Source organism: Phasianus colchicus, chromosome 1 (genome assembly GCF_987193195.1).
Source record: "Phasianus colchicus chromosome 1, bPhaCol1.hap1.1, whole genome shotgun sequence".
NCBI classification, from domain to species: domain Eukaryota; kingdom Metazoa; phylum Chordata; class Aves; order Galliformes; family Phasianidae; genus Phasianus; species Phasianus colchicus.
The window spans coordinates 66,709,583-66,732,280 of record NC_143436.1 but is presented as its reverse complement, the minus strand read 5'-3'; the positions used below and the strand labels follow the sequence as shown (position 1 = coordinate 66,732,280).

The 22,698-nt window shown below is 38.0% G+C and overlaps 1 protein-coding gene across 16 annotated transcripts in view; it reads right to left on the bottom strand.

The window, feature by feature from the left end:
* Positions 1–22,698, bottom strand: part of SOX5 (SRY-box transcription factor 5) — a 632,328-nt gene that overhangs the window by 202,697 nt on the left and 406,933 nt on the right. For all 16 annotated transcript variants that reach the window (XM_090146153.1, XM_090146149.1, XM_090146142.1 and 13 more), the window contains one exon: positions 13,041–13,251. In XM_090146153.1, the coding sequence (XP_090002279.1) occupies positions 13,041–13,251 (211 nt within the window). The remainder of the gene's footprint in view (positions 1–13,040; positions 13,252–22,698) is intronic.

Below are 22,698 nucleotides of genomic sequence, written 5' to 3'. Positions count from 1 at the left end.
GCATACAGCCAAGAAGATAAAATTTTGCACAACAAAATGTATTCACTGATGTGAAGGAGGATGAAGCAGTTTTCCTGTTGCTCAGTCCTGTTTCACTTGATCTTTCTTCTACTGTTACATCATCAAGAGCTGTTTTCTACAAATGGAAGCCTGGAATCCTTTGTAAGGATTCTACCCTGTTTCACAATGTTTTCACTTTTATTTTAGGTGCATGTTATCATTAGTTGGTGTTAGTGTATACAAACAACTGGACTTCACTGAAACAAGTAAACTATGAAAGCTCTCAACAAGGAGTTGGCATGTGAAATGAACCTCTGAGTACTGTATGAGTGAGTGGGACAAGACAAAAAAAAAAAAAAAAAGAAAAAGGGTCACTCACTACAGCGCATGCTGCAAAAAATCCTGGATCTGTAGGGTCACTTCAGATATCTTGCAGTCCTTGTTCTGTGACCCACATCGGGCCTCTTCCCTCCTCCTTCACCCCAAGTAGCCTCAAGCAGATCTCACAGCCAAAAGTCTGCCTCTAATTTTAGTTCCTACTCCTGGCACATGTGGTGTCCTAGATCACTGAAAGCCTTGAATTAATACACTAAGACCCAGTATTAAGCTAAAGAACTGACGGCTTTATGGGATGCACTCAGCCTGTGAGGAAGGATACCTGGGATTGCCTAAACAACCACAATGTCCCCTTCTAGAGGGAACAGAATTTTGAAAATAATAATAGTGAGTCTGAATAATAATAGTGAGTTTGAAAATAAAAAGTGAGTCAAACAGACCCCCATTCACTGTCCTAAAATTAATTTGATTCCAAGAGCGCATCCTAGGGAAAAGTCTGAATAATACTAGCACCTCTGATAAAGAGCTATTCTGAAAAGCTTCCAACAGTTGCCTTCCTCTCCCTTACTTTCCCTCAAACTGATGCCTGTTTATTCAAATGCAGGAAGCATCTTCTTTCTTCTCCACTTGCAGCTTTTTCACCTGTTTTTATGTCAACTCAAAGAGCTGAAGCAGATGAATTAAAACATGTTCATACATCGCATCTCATTTGCTCCAGACAAAACTTAGGGCTGTAATAGTTGGCAGATTTAGTCTGGTTTCTGGTGAACATTTATAATGCTCACTACAAGGAAATCAATTGTTAGCAAAGATGTGAGAAACCAAGGATGAAATGGAACTGGCAAGTGAACTCTCTTCCTAGCACTTCCATCGCAGTTTGTTCCACACTATATTTACGGCATGAGGCCAGAACAAAACCAGCAACCAACAGAAAGAATTTAAATTAGAAAAGTTGGGAAAATTTTGCCGTCTCATAAGCACCTCTGATTTTGTTGTTTATTCATCATCTGTAGGCTTACAATATTTTAAAATATGTTAAAATCCTCTATGCGCTGTATTCCCCCTTTCAAGAATTGAAGAATTCAAGAATATTCAAGAATATCACAAAATTCAAGAATACCAACAAAATACTGGTAAAAAATGGTAACATACTAATATGATCAGCACCTCAAAAGGACTGCATTGCTTTTCAGCAGGAAGACTGGGTTATAGCCTAATACCCTTCATCATGTGTATTACTCATCTCCTAATTTTATGGTTAGCTATAGAATGATTCCCAGTGACGGATTCTTAATTCCTCTGAACTCAGATAAGATTGGCTTGGCCAAACTTGCAAAAGAAAAATGCATTTTGTCTGGATGTACATCCCATACCCCAAAGCTTCACAGGAGCTGTGAATCAATTAGATGACATAGCAAGAGGAAATGCATAAAAAAAGACTTAAAATAAAATAATCTTCAGTGAAATGTCTCCATATTTAGTTAAACAGCAATGCTGATTAAGGCTGTACATGAGCTCAGTGTGGAATCCAGAACTGTTGCAGCTGAAGATCATTAGCAAAAGACTGCTGTCCTCTAGTTTCATCTTCATGTATTAATTTCACATAGAAGGAAAAGGAACTATTTGGAAATACATTGCTTTATTTAAGCCTAGTTTATAGACATCTCAGCAAAAATACATTAAGATGCTTTACACTTTGCAACAAGACAGTGATCTTATAGGATTTGTGTGAATACGCAGTGATGAGTAGAGCTGAAAACAGTTTTTCTGCTTAGTTCTTGCCTTCTTTCCTTTTTTTATTTTCCCCCTTCTTGGTGCCTGACTCTGTGGGGGATAAGATGCTCAGTTACTGAAATGCGATGCATGTTGTAGGAAAAACAGGAAAAAAAAAAGGTTTAGCGAGAAAAAAAGATCAAGGATGCATACAAAACTAAGAAGCTTTTTCTTCTTGATCTTTGTCTCTAGACTATTTATTTACCCTGAGATTGTGTGGCCTAATCTATAGCAGAAAGCTAATGTAGCATTCCAAACTGTGCTGGAAAAACAGGACACTTGGATAACCACTTCCAAGTCAGGAGAGACACTTTCCTTTCTGATAAATTACTTGGACACCAGTAGTAGTAACTTTGGGGCTTTAGGGCTTTAGCTGTGATCATTCTTGCAAGGAAGTGGAATAACTGTATTTTGTTTTTTGAGGTGAGAACAAAATTTCTCCTTGTGCATATGGGCTGGGTTTTTGAAACTGCACTTGACAGAGATTTAGAAAGGGCTTATTATACCAATGGCCAAGTAGCATGTCCTGCACAGAACCAATTCCTTACCATTACAGGCATGGATGAAAACACTGCTGAACTTCAGATTCTCTTTTTGTTGTCAGTTCCCATGCCCCTATTATTTTTTCAGAGATTCAATAATTTAATTAACTACAGCTAATAGGCTCAACTCAACAATTGCGTTTCATATTCTTCCCTGTGTGTTGCCATGTAAGATCATGTATTCTGAACTGCTATTTTTGTTGAACAGGGAATATCTCGCTTTCCCAAAGGCCTGTGGATCTCCTTTCCCACTCTGTAGAAGGCAGTACTTCATGTACCTCCAAGAGGTAAGTCTGGGTGCTAATCCATCATGCACTGTATTACTTGGATACAAGCATCTCACCATCTAAGAAATGGAAGTTTGTAGTAATTCATGACTGCACAGACTTTGTTATTGTTGCCTTTCTTCACATCTCTTAATGCTCTTCGTAGAACAAGTACAATCCCTGCCTGTTTTGGGATAAAAACACAGTTCATGCCAGGTTCTTTACAAATCCTGTATCAGATCAAATGTTGCCTTCTTCAAGCTTTTGCTGTATTCAGCAGAAGTTGTGACCTTATATTTGAGAGCCCACTGCATTTTGAAGAGTTTCTTAATTCTCCCACGCGCAGAAGCAAATCAAGATGAGATTCCTCTCAAGCACAACAAACCCAAAGCACAAACCATACTGCTCGCAACAGGTAAACCAGGAATTCAACTTCAGTATGTGGTTCTCTCTTCCTCCCTCTGACTCACAATGGTAGAAAGGAGAAAAGGGCAGGTTGGGGCTGGCATGGAGCCAGCAGGAGAGGAACCCCAGAGAGCTTCCAAAGATGTGTGCTTTCCCTCTTTCCCATTATTAAAGCTGAGATATGCAGTGGCACATCAGATGCCCACTCTGTTTGCTTTGAAATTAAACATTTTCCCCAAAGTTGACCATTTTCCCCCCTATGCACATCAATTCTTTCTAGCACAACTTCGGAGCAACTTGTCCTATGCACGGGGTGCAGCAACCCCATGCTGCTATCTGTCTGTTGGAGGCTCTTTTGTCCTGGGGAGGTGTGTAAAGAGGAGGGGGAGGAAGAAAGCAGGTGGACCTCTGCACTGATCACAAACGTTTGGGGTGGGAAGCAGGGCGAGAAAAAAGGAATGAGAGATAGATTAGAGGATAACAAAACTGGAGAGGAAGATAAACAGAGCCAAAAAGAAAAATGTCCTTTGTTCGGTTAAATAGCTTTCTGCTCCCAAGCCCTTGGCATGACTAATGCCACGCTGTGGTGTGTAAACCTCTTGGGCACATAACACAAACAAAGCATAACTCGGCCTGAACAAACAAAGGCCCAAGCAACAGTGATTGAATTCATCTTAAAACAACAAATCAATTCTTCCCTATTAATGCCCTAAATACCAGCGTAGGAGCACTGTCCTGTTGTAATAAACAGCCATGTGTTCAATTACCGTCTGTTTTCCCAACTACTGCTCTCTTCAGTAATTACACCATGCAATGCATTCTACATTGACATTATATTAATGTGCTGGGAGGAGAGATCTTAAATACGAATTAAATCAAGGCTAAACATTTCAGAGTCACACAAGTGCTAACAGAGCATTCTTCAGAAGAAAGCACAGACCCATTTTTTTTTTTGTTCATTCCCTTTTCACCTTCATCCTCTGAGTAAATCAATAAATAAAATGTGAGCTTGAAAGAACTCTGTTGCCCCAAAGGGTGCCACAGAAAACCTTTCATAAGCTCTGAATGTCTACTTCACCTATACAAGCTCAGCGATCAGTAAGCAGTGTTTCACAACTATCAACCTACGTCATATTAGCGTTACAGCAGTAACAAAAATCCCTCAACAATAGACAGGTGACAACAAAACAACGCTAGAGAAACAAAAGCAGAAAACTTTCTGTGCTGAGACAAACGCAGAAGAATAGAAGTTTCAAAAAAGGTTTCTTACCCTTTTGCAGAACTGTCAAACAACTTCTATTGACTACTGAACAGCACATAGCAAACAGACCAAACAAAAGGTATGATGAAAGACGTATTTACTTGTACAGGGCTCCTTTCCCCCACCTCAACCTTTCTTTCCATTTCATCTACACCCACACTGCAAGGTTTGCATTGTGTTGTTAAATAACCAATAGCAACCCAGATGAAACAGTGGAAGGGTTTCTATGATGCTGTCAAGCACCAGACAGATGCTTGGCAGTGTCAATATGGTTCTTTACATTTGGGTTGTGCCAAGATTTGAAATGAAAAATAAAATAGGAATCATAGTATTACTTGAAAAAAGACAAAGATGGCAATGAGTTAGTGCACAGGCATGCAAAAAAATTTTTAAATGAATGGAGTACCATCCTACCTGCTGGGTTTTACTTCAGCAATTTGAACCGTTATGGAAACAGATAAATAAAGCTTTGCTTTTTGCCTGTGTCTTGGAGTGCAACAATCTTAATAGAAAGCAAAATCAAATTCTGGGGGTGTAACGACTGCAGATTTTTAAGCCCTCTAGAATTTACCCATAGGTTTCCGCTGTAAAGGCATGCCAAGTTATGTCTAGCATATGAAGTATGATAAACTTCCAAAATCTGTTTCAAAGTAAAATGCCCTAGGAGATGCTGCAGAACTTTTCTGACAGAGGCTTTCAGAAGACATGGAAATTTGCACATTTGGAGGAAATCAAATTTTGAAAGCTTTTCTGACTAAAAGATTACAGTTTACCCTCAAGACCATAATGTATAACATTCAGATGCATTTATGTGTTTTTATAACAACTGCTCATTTGTTCTCCTAAGGTTATTAGATACAAAACCATCCCCAAAATCTTTCCAGGCTTTGAAAGTCATTCTCATTCGACTGGTATTTTCTTTTGTTTCAGCTGCCCAAGCAAATCAAAGGAAAAGCTGTTTCCACCTGACCCAAAATGTTTTATTTAATCTTAATTGAAATGTTTTCATTTCTCTTTCTGATTAATCATCCTAAACATCTAAAAACAAAAAATATCATTTCCAGTGAAACATTTTGTCTAAAAATGTCGACCGTTCCAACTTTTCTAAAATTTTTGGCTAAAATTAACTTGTTGAGTTGCTAAATGGTATCAGCTCTTGATTACTATATAATACTTTTTTTTTTTTTTTTTTACCCCACGTCTCCTTTAGCCTGAATGCTTCTTGAGCTTTTACATTACAGTAAAGGAATCAGACACACGCAGCACGTCTTCTCCTCGAGCAATACAGAAATCACAATACAGTGATACTGTAGGAGAAGAAAAGATAATGAGTGGAGCTCTATCTTTGCAGCACAGCTTATTTACTGCATGGGAGACATACATATTTGTGCAAAAGTGGCAGCGCTCAAACCACCTTAAAAGCACTGATGTTAAATAGACACATAACTAATAAAAGTAGCCAAGGGCTTCAAACTTCAGAGTGTTTTTACAAGGCTACTTCATTAGCTAAACAAGCAAGTGGGAGTTGCTGCGAATGCTGCTCCTTGCTGTACTAGAGGCTTTCCCTTGCTTCTGGTAAACAGAAGACATGAGACAGCCGTGTGAACAGCTCATGGCACAGACTGCCATCTGAAGCCAGGCAGCCCATACGATCACTCGTCTTAATCAGCTTCAATAAGCCAACCCACACGCTGGCCACCGCTCACAGCCGCTCCCTCCCCGATCACTCTCACATCATTTGGCCACATTTTCTGCTTTCTCCCCACAACACACTGTTAAGCCAGCACATCAGGAGCCCTCCAAGTCTCCGTCCTTTGGGCGCAGGTGGTGGGAGAAGCCTGAAGTGAGCACTCCAGTACCTCTAGTGCCAGCCGTGCCTCCTCCACGAGCAGCTCTTATTAAAAAAAAAAGACCAAGTATCCACTAGAACAAAACCAAGCAGGCCTATTTAATTAGGGCAAGCGCTTGAGATCCACTTCTTCACGTTAAACCACACAGTCACACAAGCCTGGGAGGTCTGATTAATTTTAATATGCACGGTTGTGACAAGCGCCTCGGGGGTAAGAGAGGGAAAAAAAATCTCACAAACCCCGCTAGCTCAACAAATAGGTTTCAGCTAAATGCTGTGCATGTTGCCCAGATTAGGATGTTACTATTCAGCAAGGGCTTGAACCCTTAATATGGGGGACAAGAGGCCTAAGAAACAGGTGGCTCGCTCTTCATTCCCAAATAAATGACATCCCCAAAGCTGTGGCACAGAGGCATGCAGAGAGAGTCAGCACAATCCCTCATGTATATTTGTATATTACCCGACTGGGTCAGAGGTTTCTCCTGCAGTGATCCACGGGCTGTATGAAGCTCAGAAAGTTAATGACTTTTCCAGTGAGGGGAAAAAAAAAAAAGAAAGAAAAGAGAGAGAAGGCAGACTGCAGACTGATCTAGCTGGAATACAATGCAAAAGGCAAATCAAAATGAAGTGGGGGTAAGATTGGTAGCGAGCTTTGAAAACACCCACTGAAATGCATAAGGACTATTAAAGAGTCTGTCTGACTGGGGGAGTAAGGGATAAACAGGAGCCCACATTATCACTGTGGTCTTAGTGAACCACTTGTATGGTACACTACAGAATTCAGGAAGTGAGAGAAAAAGCATTTTGCTTTGGCTGCTTCTTGTCTAATATTCTGGAGTGAATGCACCCTGGAAAAAAATTTTAATTACAGAGGCCCATCAGAGAAGACTTTCATTCTAAAGCACGAGAGGGAGAGGGACTGCATCTTGTCTCCAAAAGCGTAAGTTTCCTGCATCTCACTTGACTAAAATGCTTTCTTCTATATTTAAGATGCTGTATCAGCATCTCAGGCGCCTTTCTGAAAAGAGAAAAGAAAAATCCAAAAGCTCCAAGCCTTTGAGGATGTAAGCATGAGAGACTTAGAAGAAATTCTAAGCAAATTTTGAAAACATCCATAGAAAGACACTATGAGTATCGGGCTAAAATATCAGGAAAGAAAACACTTAAAAACTGAAGGTGATAAATAAGCAAACTTCACTTTGAGCAAGTAAGAGCTGGCAGGACTTCAAACTACGCTACCTCTGTTCCAGAGTTAAAGCATTTGTTAATAAAGGTTCAAGCCACCACAGCATTTAAGAGTGTAATTTCTTTGCAGAGGACTATTTCATAAACGTAATCTTTTTCTTTTTTTTTTTTTTTTAATCAGAAGTATATGAATGCACATTTCCATATGGCAGTGTCTTTGAAAGAAATGCATGGAAGTTTAATGCTGGCACGCTCTTCAAGATAAGACATATTTTCTGGTGACAGACTGCGTAGATGAACATGGAACCACAATGGATGCACTTGAAACATCCTTCCACAGAAGTGGGAGTGTATGAGCAAAACTTAAAAGTACTCAACTAAAAATTATCCTTGTTCGTCCTTCAGTAAAGCAGCATTACAAAGCCTCTTTGACGTGTACTTTGTCAAAGGGACAGTGAAGAACCAAATGACAGAGAGTCAGACCTCAACCAATAAGAGTATCCTGAGGCTTTTCCCCTGGATTCATTCACTTTATTTTTTCCCATCTCACCAGACATGATTTAAAAACTGGAGTCTGCATTTCAAAGGACTCTCTTCTTGCGTCCATTAATGGTCTGCTCAGGAATTTATGGCTTAAGAAGAGGGAGACCTCTTGATTTCTTTACAAGATATGGTGATTAAAAGTTTGATAATATTAGGAAATATTCTGGGATCTTATTTCAGGTAGAGAGTTTGAATTCAATATGGCTCACTTTCACAGAGAGAACTGCTTAAACAACAGCCATTTAAATTACCATAGGAACAGGTGTTGTGATTTATAATGTAAACTTAAACATCAAACACAAATAGACTTTAGTGGATGCTCAGAAGACAAAAATCAGGCCCAAGAGATCTTTCTTATCACTTTCTTTCCAACAAAATAATTACTTACAGTATTACAGTATACTACTATAGATGAGGATCTAATACTCACGCAGCCTGTTGAAGCCCTGTAAACACATATACTATCTGCTTTCTAAACACTTGAGATTAATTGTTCCTGCTCAGAAGACCTAAGGACTAGCAGATGGAAATTCTGGAGTAGGAACAATATTAAACACTATATATACATAATTCTTGTGTGTGAGTGCTGATATAAATATTTACTTATAAATATATACTTTTTATGTATGTCTGTGCATATGTATTTATAGAAAAAAAATCAAAGTATTCATTTAAACAGCAAAACAGAATTGTCAGAGATTCTTATTATAGAAGAATGAGTCATACAGATGAATGAATGCACAAACTCATATGTACAATCTCTGTGGTCAAGCAGATGTCCATATGATCCCTTTTATCCAGAATTCTCCATATTCTGTACAATAATATGGATCTTACTTCAGAAGACACAGCTCAGGCATTTTAAAGACAAACAGACAGATATATAACCTGTTGAAAACATTTTGAACAAAATTGAAAAAGACAACTGATTTTTAATTAAAAGTTTAGATGGAAAGAGCCAGTGAGCACTCCTAAAAATAGGAGACAGCTTACTTGTTTGCCTATTTTTTTTTTTTTTCCAGAAGCCAAGTCATACGTTTAGAGCAAAGGCTACAGAGATTTCAGAGATTTAATTTTCCAGAAGCACAGGCCATGAATTAAAATACAGCTATCCAATCCCATTAATAGTGCAAGAAAAAGCTAAGTGGCTGCTTTGGTCTTTGCTTTCATGAACTTGTGTCAAGCTCAGTGACTTCAAAGAGATTTCCATTTCATTTCTACAAATGAAGAGAACAGACAGACAGAGAGTCTCTGCCATCCTCTGATGCCTTAAGAAAACAGAAGAAAAACATGCCTGTATCTCATTCGCCTAATGATTTTAGCTGCAAAAGGAATCCCATGGTCGGCAGACGACCCTCAGGGCAAGGGCTTGAGGTCTGTCACAGTATATAAGGCTTCTCCAAACCCACTCCATTATCTTCATTATTGTATACCAGGAATAAAAGGGGACTGACTCCTCTTCTGAAGTTCAAGTTAGAAAGGACAGAATGTTTCATTTAAAATAACATTGTGTGACTTCAGTAATAGGTTTATGCCTTTGGGGGCCTAAATACTAAAGCTGCATATAAGGATTTTCTGCAGAATTTGAGAGAAGAAAAATGAATGCTGTATTAGCAATGAGTAAAATTCCACAAGTTTTAGATTCACTGAAACACTCCATGCCTGTGTGTCAGCATGACTCATTGTCAATCATGTACTTTCATAAAGCAAAAGTAAAATGGCAAGTTTACAGGAAAAAAAAAAAGGAGCATGGGGCTTAAGAGCTAAGTATAAATCCCTATGAAAACCAAAACCATGCGCACATGCAGGGAAGAAAAGGAAGTGACAAGCTTTTGGAAAGTTCTTCGGAATTAGTAGGTAGCATAGCTTCCTACAGAGAACATGACCCAAGGGCTTATAGACAACAAAACAACATGGAAACCACTTATTTGAACAGTGATGATTCCCTTCTCAATGCACCTGCGGGCTCATGTGTGTATCACATATGTGCATACATACACATATGTATTTATGCACCCTGAGCAGTATGTTTCATAACACTATAAAAATCCTCGTCATTTATTGATGAAAAGTATTAAAGTGTTAACTTACTTTCTAACAAAAATAATTTAATAAAACCATTTGCCTTACATTAATAAAGGTTCTTGAAACAGTCAGGCCTGAATCAATATTTTGTAATATCTCACTTGTCCTCAAAAGCCATTTAAGAAAAGAGAAGTCCTTCCACTGATTGATGGGAAGTTTGGATCAAGACCTAAAGCTGTCTATCCAGCACTTTTTTTTTCTTTTTTTTTTTTCAGTTTTGAAGAAACATTTGAAAGAATGCTTCAAAAGCACATTTCCCACTGTAATTCAGAAGTCAATTTCAAACAATAAAAACAGAGCAAACACAGACCATTGTACAAGTTAAATAATATATAAACTTCTGAGTACATAGAGGAATGGGAATCTGGCTCTTATCTGGTCTTTGAAAGATCCACGGGAAATTGATTTAATTAAATCAGAGTTGCTGGTGTAAATGTTCCCTTTTTCCCAAAGAAAAATAAAATATTGTATTATTGTTGTTGATGTAATGCAGCAAAGCTTAACCAACATTTTTGGTCTTATCCTACAAAGCCTCACAAACAAGCAAGACTAAAAATTATTACTAAAATGCACATTTTGAACTGTTACCCATGTGTACTGCCAAAGATATCCACTCGTACAATATCTTATTCAAAGGGAAATTCACTAATGTGCTAATCACCTGACCAGCAAACAGTGATGACTGACATCTGTACTACAGCACTATACAAAGAAGACATGACAAGTAGAGATGAACTAGTGTTAAAAAGTCATTGTACTTGCAGTAGTACGTAATTCTTTTAGGGAAAGAGACTCCTATCAGTGGAGATATGAGAGTCTCTTAAGAACAGTCTTGCCATCTGTACCCAGAAGTATATATTTTTTAATTAGCCACTCTGAAAACAATCATGTTGACTGAAGAGAAGGGGGAGGGAGGCTTGTCAAAATGATGTATTTGTCCCTCACCACCTTTCAATGCTCTTATGCAAGTATAATTTTCTTCCTAGCCAGCTCACCTCTCTGGCCTCCTTTTGTTTCATGTTCCACTTCCCATTCTCTTCTAAGTTCTGAACTTTTGTTAGTTCTCTTTTAAGGAGAAAAGGAAAAAAAAAAAACCAACAAAAAACAACCTTTCCTATTCATTTTTTTTTTCCTGGATGGAGAGTAAGTAGACATGAATATGGCACCCTCATAATGATTTAACTAGGGCTTAATGAAATTTTCATCACAACCTGCTGTTCATTTTAATGGCCTTTGAAAGACAATAGAACAATGGCCAGGGGGAAGAAAAGATTTTCTGTTGCATGCATTTACAAAGCCCAACATTTGGTTGCTCCCCCTCCCCTCTCTTCCAATCTCTTCACAAAGCTGTAGATCTTTTGTTTGTACTGTATATTTTCATTTTAGTAAAGCTGAGATAATGCACAAGCTCTGTAACCATTCTCATGGCTGTCTGTGGCCTCTCCTCAATGGAAGCTGTGCAGCTGGTAAACCTCATACTCAACACGGAAGCCTCTGCTCTTTCCTCTCTCAAATAGAAGTCTGGTCTCCCTTTCCCTGTCTATACTATATTCAGAACTTTTCTAATCAAAGCACAAGATGGGTCATGACACTGGCCATTAAGTTAGCATAAACTCAAAATGAAATGCTATGATTATATGCGATATTCCAAAAAAAAGCTTAGACGAAGACTTTGTTTCCTAGCAAAGCCAAACTGTGTGTTCCAGTCAAGAAGAGATTAATTTACAATCCGTCATGCTCATGTATGTCACAGTGTGGCAATCTTATTTTCACTTCAGTATGCAGATTTTCCTAAAATTTTCTTGTAGGTGCTGCCAATTCATACTTAAACACTGAGGTGGCTTTGAGGGCCAGGCTTTTAAACATTTGAAATACATTTCTACAAGAAGACAGGCAGGTGTGAATGAAAACTAATTGTTATTTTTGTGCACTAGGGAATGAGGCTCAGTGAGTTCACAGAACACCAACTGGTCTAAGGATTCTTGGGAATCCACCTGTAAATATGCACACTAGATACTTATGGAGGTTATAGTGAGAACCTTGCCATCCAGTCAGGGGTTTGATTCTACCTCAAAAAGACAGGAACTGAAAATCTTATTTAAAGTTGCTCTGTAGCTTCTCAGAGTTAAAATGTTGGGTCTTAGTCTCTGCACAGAGCACAAACAGCATTAAAACTGACTGGACTTCCAAGAAGAAACTGATTCTCAGGAGGTGACTCCTATATGCCTGGGTTGAAACTTGCTGGCTGGAAGCAACACAGAGAAAACCTGTGCTGAGCTTGTTTGTATTGTACCCTGCACTACAGATAAATAGAGAATGACATGATGAAGAAATTCCAAATTTAACTTCTTACCTTTCAAATAATGACATGCCTACCAGATATTTTTACACACGCACACACACAAGACATTGCTGATAACACTGTTTTTGCTCTAAAAATGTTGGGGGCCTGGGGGGGTGTGGAGTGATGTAAATGACCCCCAAACTGTTAAAATTAAAATGTTCACTGTACCCATATTGAGGAGGTTAACAGGATACTGTGTCTATTGCATCTGTGACAAAAAGACCGTATGTCAGACAAAGCCTCTCATTTGGGAAAAGCTAAAAATATTAGCTATGATGGGATACAGTTAAAATTTATCTCTAATGTAGACAAGAACTATGAGTTCTTTATTTCAATTCTGCTAGCAAGAAGAAGTAAATGGAGCAGAAAATAGGAAGATTAAAAAGTGTACATATCCAGAGAATCTGGAGAAAACAAAACAGAAAATTTTGGCCAGTTTCCCAGGCCTTACCTTCTGGTTCATTTTTGATGAGCTCTTCCATTTTTCTTTGCTTAAGGGTGTCTACAACATCCGCTAGGCTCCCTTTGCGCCTTTCAGGGGTTCCCAGGGCTGTGCTGGACAACGATTCTCCACTCTGACGCCCACCTTCTTCTGCCTTCAAGGGTGAGGTAGATGAGTTGTGCGGGGCAAATGAAGACATCACTTTATTGCCATCAACTTCCTGAAAGAAGAGAAAAATGAGATGAAACACTTCTTTCTTTTCTTAAGAAAAGATTAAAAAAAAAAAAAAAAAGATGGTAAGAAAGAACAGTCCTTTGTTCTTTGAGTTCATTGCTGTTTGTTCTTCTGTTGAAACCTTTAAAAAAGCATGCATTGCTTCAAAAACACCCAGAACAAAGCCTATCCATAAAGCATAAACCAAGATTACAGGCTGAAGTGAACAAAGATCAGCTTGCAAGAGAGAAACATAAAATACAGTTTTTCCCTAATTGACAAGAAGTGTTGTACTCGTAGGTTTCCTAATAACAATGATATTGATTACCTTTAATTGTTTGTTCTTTTACAGCTTTCTTTGGAAAAAAATCTTCAATTCTTACAAGGACCATTAATTTCCTGACTTTATAAAGTACTTAATGCCATGATGGCTAGCTGCTGTAAGAAATGAAACAGTAATCAAATATTAAATGCCCTTCATCATATGATTTATTTTAATACACAGTTCAAGTAGTTCTCCTATCTCTAAGGGATGAAGCAATTGTTTTCTGTCTTCTGATTTTCTATTTCTCTCTTTCTTCTTACACCTTCATTTCTTGTAGAGACAATATTTTTCACAAAGGTGGCCTAATGACTTGCACTGGCGGCACAGTGACAAAACTCTATGGCTTCCCAGAATATACACACAATCCTCCTCACGTGAGAGTCCACAGAGGTCTACTCATTAATTTTAATGGAAACCAAAACTGGTTCCAGATCTTCAAACTCGCCTTCATTAACGTGAGAGTGTCCCCCTCCACACCTCCTCCAACATAAAGTAATGTTCTCTGCCCATATTCCTTTTCCCTTTTATCTCTTATATCCTTTTGTACACATTTCTAAAACCCTTTTTTTCCTCTGCTAACACATGCCATCTACCTTGCAAAACTTAGGCCAGTGTCTCTAAACAAAGCTCGCTACATAACACACACTGCAAACACTAACAGATTTTATTTTGATCAGATTCTCAAGACTTTTGTTTTTTTCATTATTTTATCTTATTTCCTTACGTCTTTGCATTCCAGATGTTTAATTAATATTATTTCTGAAAAAGTCATTGGATCATCTCGTGATCTGAATTACAAAGTTGGTTGAAAGTGTCTTAGTAATTTTCACATTGTTTTTATTTTACAGAGAATGAAGGACAGACATTTTCCATTTTTAATGATTTGTGTTACATTTTTACCTTTTTATTTTTTCCCTGACTAATTTTTATTATCTCTAGTTTCCTAAACCTCAATGTTACAGTAAAAAAAATGAGGTTTTTCATGAGTAGAACATAAATTGCTAAAAAAAGATCTCAATAAAATTCGAATAAAGCAACATGGAAGATATAAACAATGCATTTGTTTTTCAAAGATTACTTCATTTTGACAAAAAGATTACTGCTGGTTAAGAATGGCAGAAAGATTACTGCTGGTTAAGAATGGCAGAAAGATTACTGCTGGTTAAGAAAACTTTTAGTGCAAACAATTTTGAGCAGCTTGAACGTGTTATACTAGTGAATAAATTCCCTAACAGAATCGGATTTAGCTGAGATTACAATCTGGGCCGTCATATGCCCCAAAAGCCAAACCCAGTGATGTTAATGAGAGACTTTCTACTGACGTCAATGAGCTTTTGACCAGGCCCCCCAAAAATTTCCAACTCAACAGAAATGCTTTTCTTTTTCTGGAAACTCCCTCCACTTTTGTCACACAACTGAAATATTATTAGTTCTGAACAGTGAATGTCAAAAGTGAGTCGTAGTTGAATGTTGTTGGTGGTGTTGTTTTAATGTATAAACCTGAGGAAACAGTATTTTTTAATCCTGATCTAGATGAGCAAAATAGTGAACTTGAGGATCTCTGACTTTAACATTCAAACCCATTTTCATCAAGTAATACTTTTTTTCCTACGAGCAACGCCAAAAGAGGAAATATCCTGAAAGCTGCTTTCTGGTTCACACTTCAAAGACAGATAAGCCAAATACCATCCTTAGTTACAGTTCTTAAATCCACCTATGCCATCAATTATTTATAGAAAAAATAGAGTTCCTTGTTTTCCCAGCTATCAGCCATCAGAACGGGCACCGAAGACACACACTTGTGCTTCTCTATATGTCACACTCTGGACACGAACACAAAGGAATTACAACAGCTGCCTAAATCTCAGAAATTATCACTGTGGTTTCTACGCACATTTTGTGTACAGGTAAGTGTTTTCATACATAGAAATTCTGTATATATGACAAGTTCATTATAAGAGAAGAGAGATAAGTACATAAGGTCTGGGGGGACATGCAAGTTAATAGAAGGTGATCTTTGAACTCTCAAACTGCTTGGCTTTGAAATGGACCCCGTCAGTACTTTTAGGATCTCTAAAAATTTGCTGTCTCCATTCTGGGGAAGAGGAATTGTGCAGGGCAAGGACAGAAGTGCAGTCCGTGAGTACACTCAGTTTCTTGTTCTTTGAAATGTTCTCTGCAACTATGTGAAAAGTCACTTTTGTTTCTGCATTTCAATTTCCTATCTATGAAATAGGCACAAAGCAACTATTTCCTTGCATAGTAAAGGTCTTGAAATTGCAAACTCAAAGCATTTACACAGAATCACCATTAAGAAGACTCTATAGCTGGATGGCTAGAAAAGGAAAGTGCCCTGAGCACTTTTTAGAAGATAAATTATATATTCAACAATATATCTAACTAGTCAACTCCAAAGCAAATTATTTTCCTAGACTGCTGTTATGTGAGCATGTATGCAGTGTGTCCGTATCACATATGTGGGCTATTTATACACTTGTGAGATTTAACATACACTCCACTTAATCAAAACATATACAGTAGGGGAACAGCTGCAATCACATCTCAGTGGGCTAAATTACAGTACACCAGTGAATTATTCATTCAAGAAGATCTGTAGCAATCACACATTCATTGCGTGATTTGCAATCTAAGAGGAATCCTCTCCTTTCCTTAGCAGGGGACGAGTGTACACATCAGCTACTGGTGGTGATGAGAGTCCAACACGTATATTCTAGCATATCAGCTCAAGAACGTGCCTTCCCCACTTGTCCATGGTTCTTTTATTGTCATTCAGAACAGCCATCTGAAACGCTCAGCTATTTTATTGGCTTTCACTTTACAGCCCCTTGGTTCATTTTGCTCTTTCTTAAGTCATTATTGGAGGTAGTAAAAAAGGAATTTCAGGGATTCTGGACTGTAACAACAAAAAAACAAAACAAACAAAAAAACCCCAATCCAACAAAACAGTATACTTCCAAATAAAACTTACTCATCTTATGGTTATATAAAGCTAAAAAACTTTTAGCAAGGAAGCTCCTCTGAAATGAAGGACATGAGTTTCCCCCTGAAAACATCCAGAGAAATCCTTAATGGCAGGAAAACTATCCCAGCAACAGCCCAACCTTTATCCCCTAGAACGAAGGTCCCCCTAACAAGTGAGATTTAAGTTTCCTTTTCTGAGAGAATACATTTACACAACTTTTTTTTAGTTACCTGAGAGGAAAGCAACAACGCTGTAACAAATGGTATTAAAGGACCTGAGTATCTACTAGTGGCATGTTAAAATGAATTCCATAAAGCCACACAAAGCTCTCCAGCTCAGTCACCAAAAGGGGTAAAAAAACCCATCACATTTCCCTCAGCTGCAACCATTTCACCTGTTCAAGTGTGATTACACTGCAGCCTCTGGCTCCGTTAATCCCAGAGTGGTTTGATGCAGTCAGCAGCTGCTCCATGGATAGAGATGGTTGCTCATTTATGCTGCAAATTTCTCTGCTAATGCAAGCTGGCACTACATGTCCCAAAACCCTGCCCTGGGACTATACTCACCCACACCTGATGCTGTTGCTTCTTGGTTTTCCCACTTCGGAATGGTCGACAGACCTAGAGAGATCCTGCTGGCTGAGACAAGCCAGTACCTTCTTTTCCCCACAATAACAAAAAGGACCAGAACACGCTTTCTGTCTTCTGCCTCCCTCTCAAGCTAGAACCCAGAGAAAGACCTGCTCAGTTGCAAGAGAGTTGCTGCTGTATCGCCAAACAGCTTTCCACCTATGAAGGAAATAACTCTTCCAAGGTTTAATGATAAAACAGGCTTCTGCCCTTTTGGGATGAGGTCAATAATCTTCCTTTGTTAATCTTGAGCAAGCTTTACTTAATCTAGCCCCCTTGTCACCTTTGTGATTGACAGGAAAAGTCATGTCACTGGACAATGGACTTATCCTCACTGAGCAATATCTTTTTTAAAGATTACACAATGTTACCCTTGCTCTCATAAAAAGTGCAAACATTTTGCTGTTAAAGGATCCTATTCATTCCAACTGTATCTTTCAGATTTTCCCTGGGTCCAGCAGAGACCAATTCCAACTCTAAAAAGAGAGAGCAAAATGCCTAATGAAAAGAAATAGGTTGTTCTTAGTGAGATTTCCAAAGCATCACTTAATGCTCCAAACTGGTCTCAGCTTCTCCATCTCATCTAGACAAGCACTTTATTGCCGTCTGCAATTACACTCAAACCAACTGTGTTTCTGTGACACTAAATTTTTGTCCCAAACCAACTGATATTCGAAGCAGAAGACAACCCTAAACTAAGTCTGAAACTGTTAATTATCACCATATGGTATGCAAGGAGACAGCATCTGCAGAAAAAAAAAAAAAAAAAGAAAAGAAAAAAAAGTATGAGAATCAGGCTCTTGGCTTTGCAGCCAAGAACACCTGGAATAAAATACTTGAGTCTTTAAAACTAACACTGATATTGTCTGATTTTAAGAAGCCTGTGATCCCAGAAGCTACCCAACAGGTTCTTTTTTCAAAGCTGGAATTTTGCCCAATCTTTGCTCTTTTATAATGTGTAAAGAAGACATGAAAGCTTTTTTTTTTTTTTGCTCTGCTTTTTACATTACACAGTTTTATAGTCTCCATAGTGACCAGAAAGCTGATAAGAGTGTGACACAAGACAATCAAAAACCAGAATGCTTCACACTTTTGAAAACAAATGATTTTTAAGCAGATTAGTTCCATTTGCTATTTATTTTTGTTTTAGTTAATAGATATTAATTCCCTAAAAGCTTATATTAAAGATCTAGCAATGTAACCACTTCAGGTGAAAATCTGAATGCTATAAAACACTCCTAGTGCCCACAGGAGGTCCACCAGTAATTAACAGAAAAACAAGACTTGACATTTCCACTATTTTTAAAAAGGTTTAAAGATACAAAACATACATACAATATTCACAATGCGAGAATGATCTTTTATTTTCTCTTACCCTTCTATTTAGGATTTTTGCCTTAATTAACGTAATTAACTTTAGCAGCACAAGTACCATCAGCTTTCAATGGGCATCATATCTCTAAATCACTTAAGTGATTCTGAAAATTCTCCCCTCCTGTGTTCTGTGCCATAGGGCTGTTGTGCAGACATTATCATAATCCTATGTGGTTTGTGGTGGCTGGCAACCTGGCACCTTCAGGAAGATGAAATATATGTTCCTCAAAGCATCCCAGTGGACACAGTTCTTTCTACACTGTAGAATTTCTACGCTTCTACCTTACATTTAAATAGGTCTTGTGTCTATTTGCTTACTTCATAGAGCAAAGTTACTCATCAGTGATCGAAAAGAACGATCCCCAAGGAGATGTAAAAGAAACAATGGAGAATATGGAGAGGAAGAGGAGACAGTATGTAAAAAGGCACAGACATTGAAATAAACAAAAAAAAAGAAGAAAAAAAAAAAGAAAAAAAAAAACCAGGAGCAGATAAACACACCATTAGAAATTAGGAATTGAGAAGTGAACCAGCTGAGGAGGGACAAAGGAGATGTTGAAAGGTGTTACATAATCAAACCTAGAAAGATGTACATCCTCAGGCTCTGGTTCTGCAATCAGAGCCATGCAAACTGATAGTTATTCTTATGCAGGTGTTGTGTTTTTTTCTTTCCTTAGGACAGAGATTTTAATGAGGAGGAACTGAAATGTAATGGGGAGCGCAGAAGTTGATGAATGGGGCTGAAGAGTCAACTGAAGAGATCATCATGGCAGAGAAGTAAGCATTTTACCTGAATCAGGGAGACTGAACACACTAAACAGAGACACATTTTCTTCTTTTGGTTCTGATCATGCTAGAGTCCAATGAAATATACTCGTTACATTTTGTTTTGGTTTTACTACTAGGATGCATTTGAATCTCTAAGTTCCACATTTTGAAAGCATTATCAACCACCAGACTTAGAAAAGCCTGGTCCCATCCAGATCTCCATTTAAAATGCTAATGGCTTGGTACCACACTTTTTTTTTTTCCCCAGCAACGATTACTACCTCTTGGTGGTAATCTCTCAGGTGGTATTTATTTGACATCAAGTTCTGTATCTGATTAATGACCTCTTTTTGATAAGACAGGAGATATCCCGCAGAGGTTTCAGTGAGAAGACTAACAGGTATTTCCAGTGTTTGATATCTATGAACCTCACTGAAAATGAGTTGAAGCTCAAAAAGACCATCTCCTCTACAGGCTCTACCATATCATGTTTCCTTTTCTCCTACCATTTTCCTCCACATGTGGAACTGAGACAATAGTACACATTTCCTGCAGATTAGGACAGTTTCTATAATTGAGGTAAAAAGCATAGAGATTATTGGGCAAAAGCTTCATAGCAGCTGTATTTTCATTTTTAATGATACAATGAATACTCAGCTCTTACATTACTCTGCAGTGCACTGCAGCCAATCAACTGCAACCAGAAACTAGGAGCTCTCATGTATCAAGCAGCACCCCAAAATAACCAACGCTAAGGCCGAAACACATTGATTTTCTTTTTTTTTTTTACCAAATTCCATGACACTTGGATAGCTGTCATAACTGTATGAGCAAGGGAAAATTTCAAGCATTTCCAAGCTTTGGAGATGAGCGGTTAGAAACTGATTGGCTGCATTCACACAGAAGGAATAACTTTTAATTTGCTTCACATTGATTTCTAACTTCGCCCTCTGTAATACACAGTGCACAGGAGCAGATTTTTCGAGGAGTTTCAGTATTGAAAGAAGCAAGGAGGTGCCAAAGAGAATTTTTGAAAATATACAGCAATATATATTCACATAATTCCCACTGACTTCATTACAGGTCCCTGAAAACAAGACTTGGAACCAGCACAGTGTGAATGACTGACCCTCTGCACATCTTCAGCATCCCACTATCAGGTTATCTATAGCACAGGGCACAATCTGATAAACAGTGCTTTAAGACAAACATTTCTTCTGCTTTTGCAGATCTTCATTCCAGCCCATCCCCAATTATACATCAGAAGTTTAGTATTTTTCACTGCGTATCCCACCATTTCTACTCAATTTACTGCAAATCAAAGAATGATACCAAACTCTGTAAATCTCAAGTTTAAAAAATAAAAAAAAAAAACATCTGAAAGTATTATGAGGTAAATTTTAGAGTCTTTTTATACTGGATATCTAACAATTCATCTACTTATTTTGTGCTTCAGATTTTGGTTTTGTTTTCAGCCCACCTCTTACAATGAAGCACTCCTATATCCAAAAGGTCTGCGAATCTTTCTGCAGATTGAAGGTATTAAGAACAGTAAAATATTAACAATCACTTTGTATTGGGTAAATGTGGTTAGCAACATAATTCCTGACACACATCCTCAGACCAGATCTCTCCTACCATTTCTTCCTCCAGCAAAATCCATTTTAAGAATGTAACACAGGATTACATCTATTTGCTCTCAAAATACTTAACAAACAAAAGTGGTATTTTGAGAACTCCTAATATGTTAGCTATAACCTGCAAAAACAAAGAACATGTTGTACTACGATGGCCTTGTTATCTTCTTGCTAGTAATCTTTATGCTTAAAAAATAATAAATAAAACTCTGTAAAAGCACTTTTAAGACTTTTATGATCTCTTCCCTGGGGGACTAAAGATCACCCTTAAGACCTTGCTAAACAAAAAATAAGACTACTTATCGAAACAGCTTGGTAGAATCTTCAGCATACATTAAATCCTTCTAATAGTTTGGAAATCATGCAGTATAAAACAATTATCTCCGTAAAAATCCATGCTTATTAGCCACATACAACAATTCCATTTTTCAAAGTGCTAGAAAAACTACACTGAGCGTCAACAACAATTTCATCACCTGCTTTCTTACTATGAAACAAACCCATTGTCTGTGCTAACTCCTCTAAATAATGGGACCGTCTGAAAAGTGCTTAGTAAAAAAAATAAAACATATGTAATAGGCTAGCAATGACTTGGTGGGTGTCTCCAGCTATCTGTCTTCCATACAATGATTCACCACAATCTACAGCTAGGGAATGAGTGCAAGATCATCTCATCTGTTCTCTGACAGCCCACAGAGAATCACACCAAGCAGCTGTATTTCACCTCATTCCTCGGTGTGGGTGGCTGAGAGGAGAAGGCAGTGAAGAACTCTACTCACACACTATTTAGGGTTTGGTCAAAATTGAGTCCTCTGTGTTGAGAACACAGTTTGGAAGTTTTGAATTTGGAAGTTTGGAGTTTGGAAGTTTGGAAGATGGAATTTGGGCTAGCAAAATGCCTCAAACAGACAGTGAGGTTTCCCATTCTCACTATTAATACTGTACACAGTTTACAAAACAAACCAGAAACACTCTCACTACTCTCAAACACTGCCTCATGTTTGCTTCCTTTCACCCCAACTCTTCTTGCACAGCTGCTTCTTCCAGTGCTGTGGTCCGTTTCTTTTCTCTGTTAGAGTCTTTGCATCAGTTTGCATTTTTTACTTTCTTATTACTAGCCCATATTTAGCCCTCTTTCTCTCAGACTTCCCTCACAGATCAGGTCCTACAACTCTTTAATCATTTGTTTCTTGCATCTGAAATCCCTCCAATTTGCTGACTTCTGTAACATGGCTAGAAATGAACACACCATTTCACAAGCAATCTTAGCACTGTTACAAGAAGAACAATTACTTCCTCGTTGCTGCCTTTTTTGTTACCTGAAGCTCATACCTAATTCTTTTTTTTTTTTTTTAACACACACAAATCTTTTTCAGAACTACTGTTTTCCGAGTGCCTTAGTCCCATTGATTATCTGTGTTTTGGATTGCTTTATCCGGCTGCATCAGTTTGTAACATTACATTTGATTATTTCCTGCCATGCAGTTCTCCTCTTGATTTCTTTGATATTATGGCTCTATTCTCCCTGGTGCACCACTGGAAATTTTAACGAGTGTCTTATACTTCACTTGTTCAAACTTCTAGAATAACATATCTGTTTCTCCATCTTTCTAAAATGCCATTATAGGCGCTTGCTGCCTTGTGCATACCTCACCCAGAACTAGTGAGCTTCCAGCAGGCAAAGAACTACTACAAGTACATTCCCTTCAGTTCATTTTTTACCAGCCACCCTAGAATA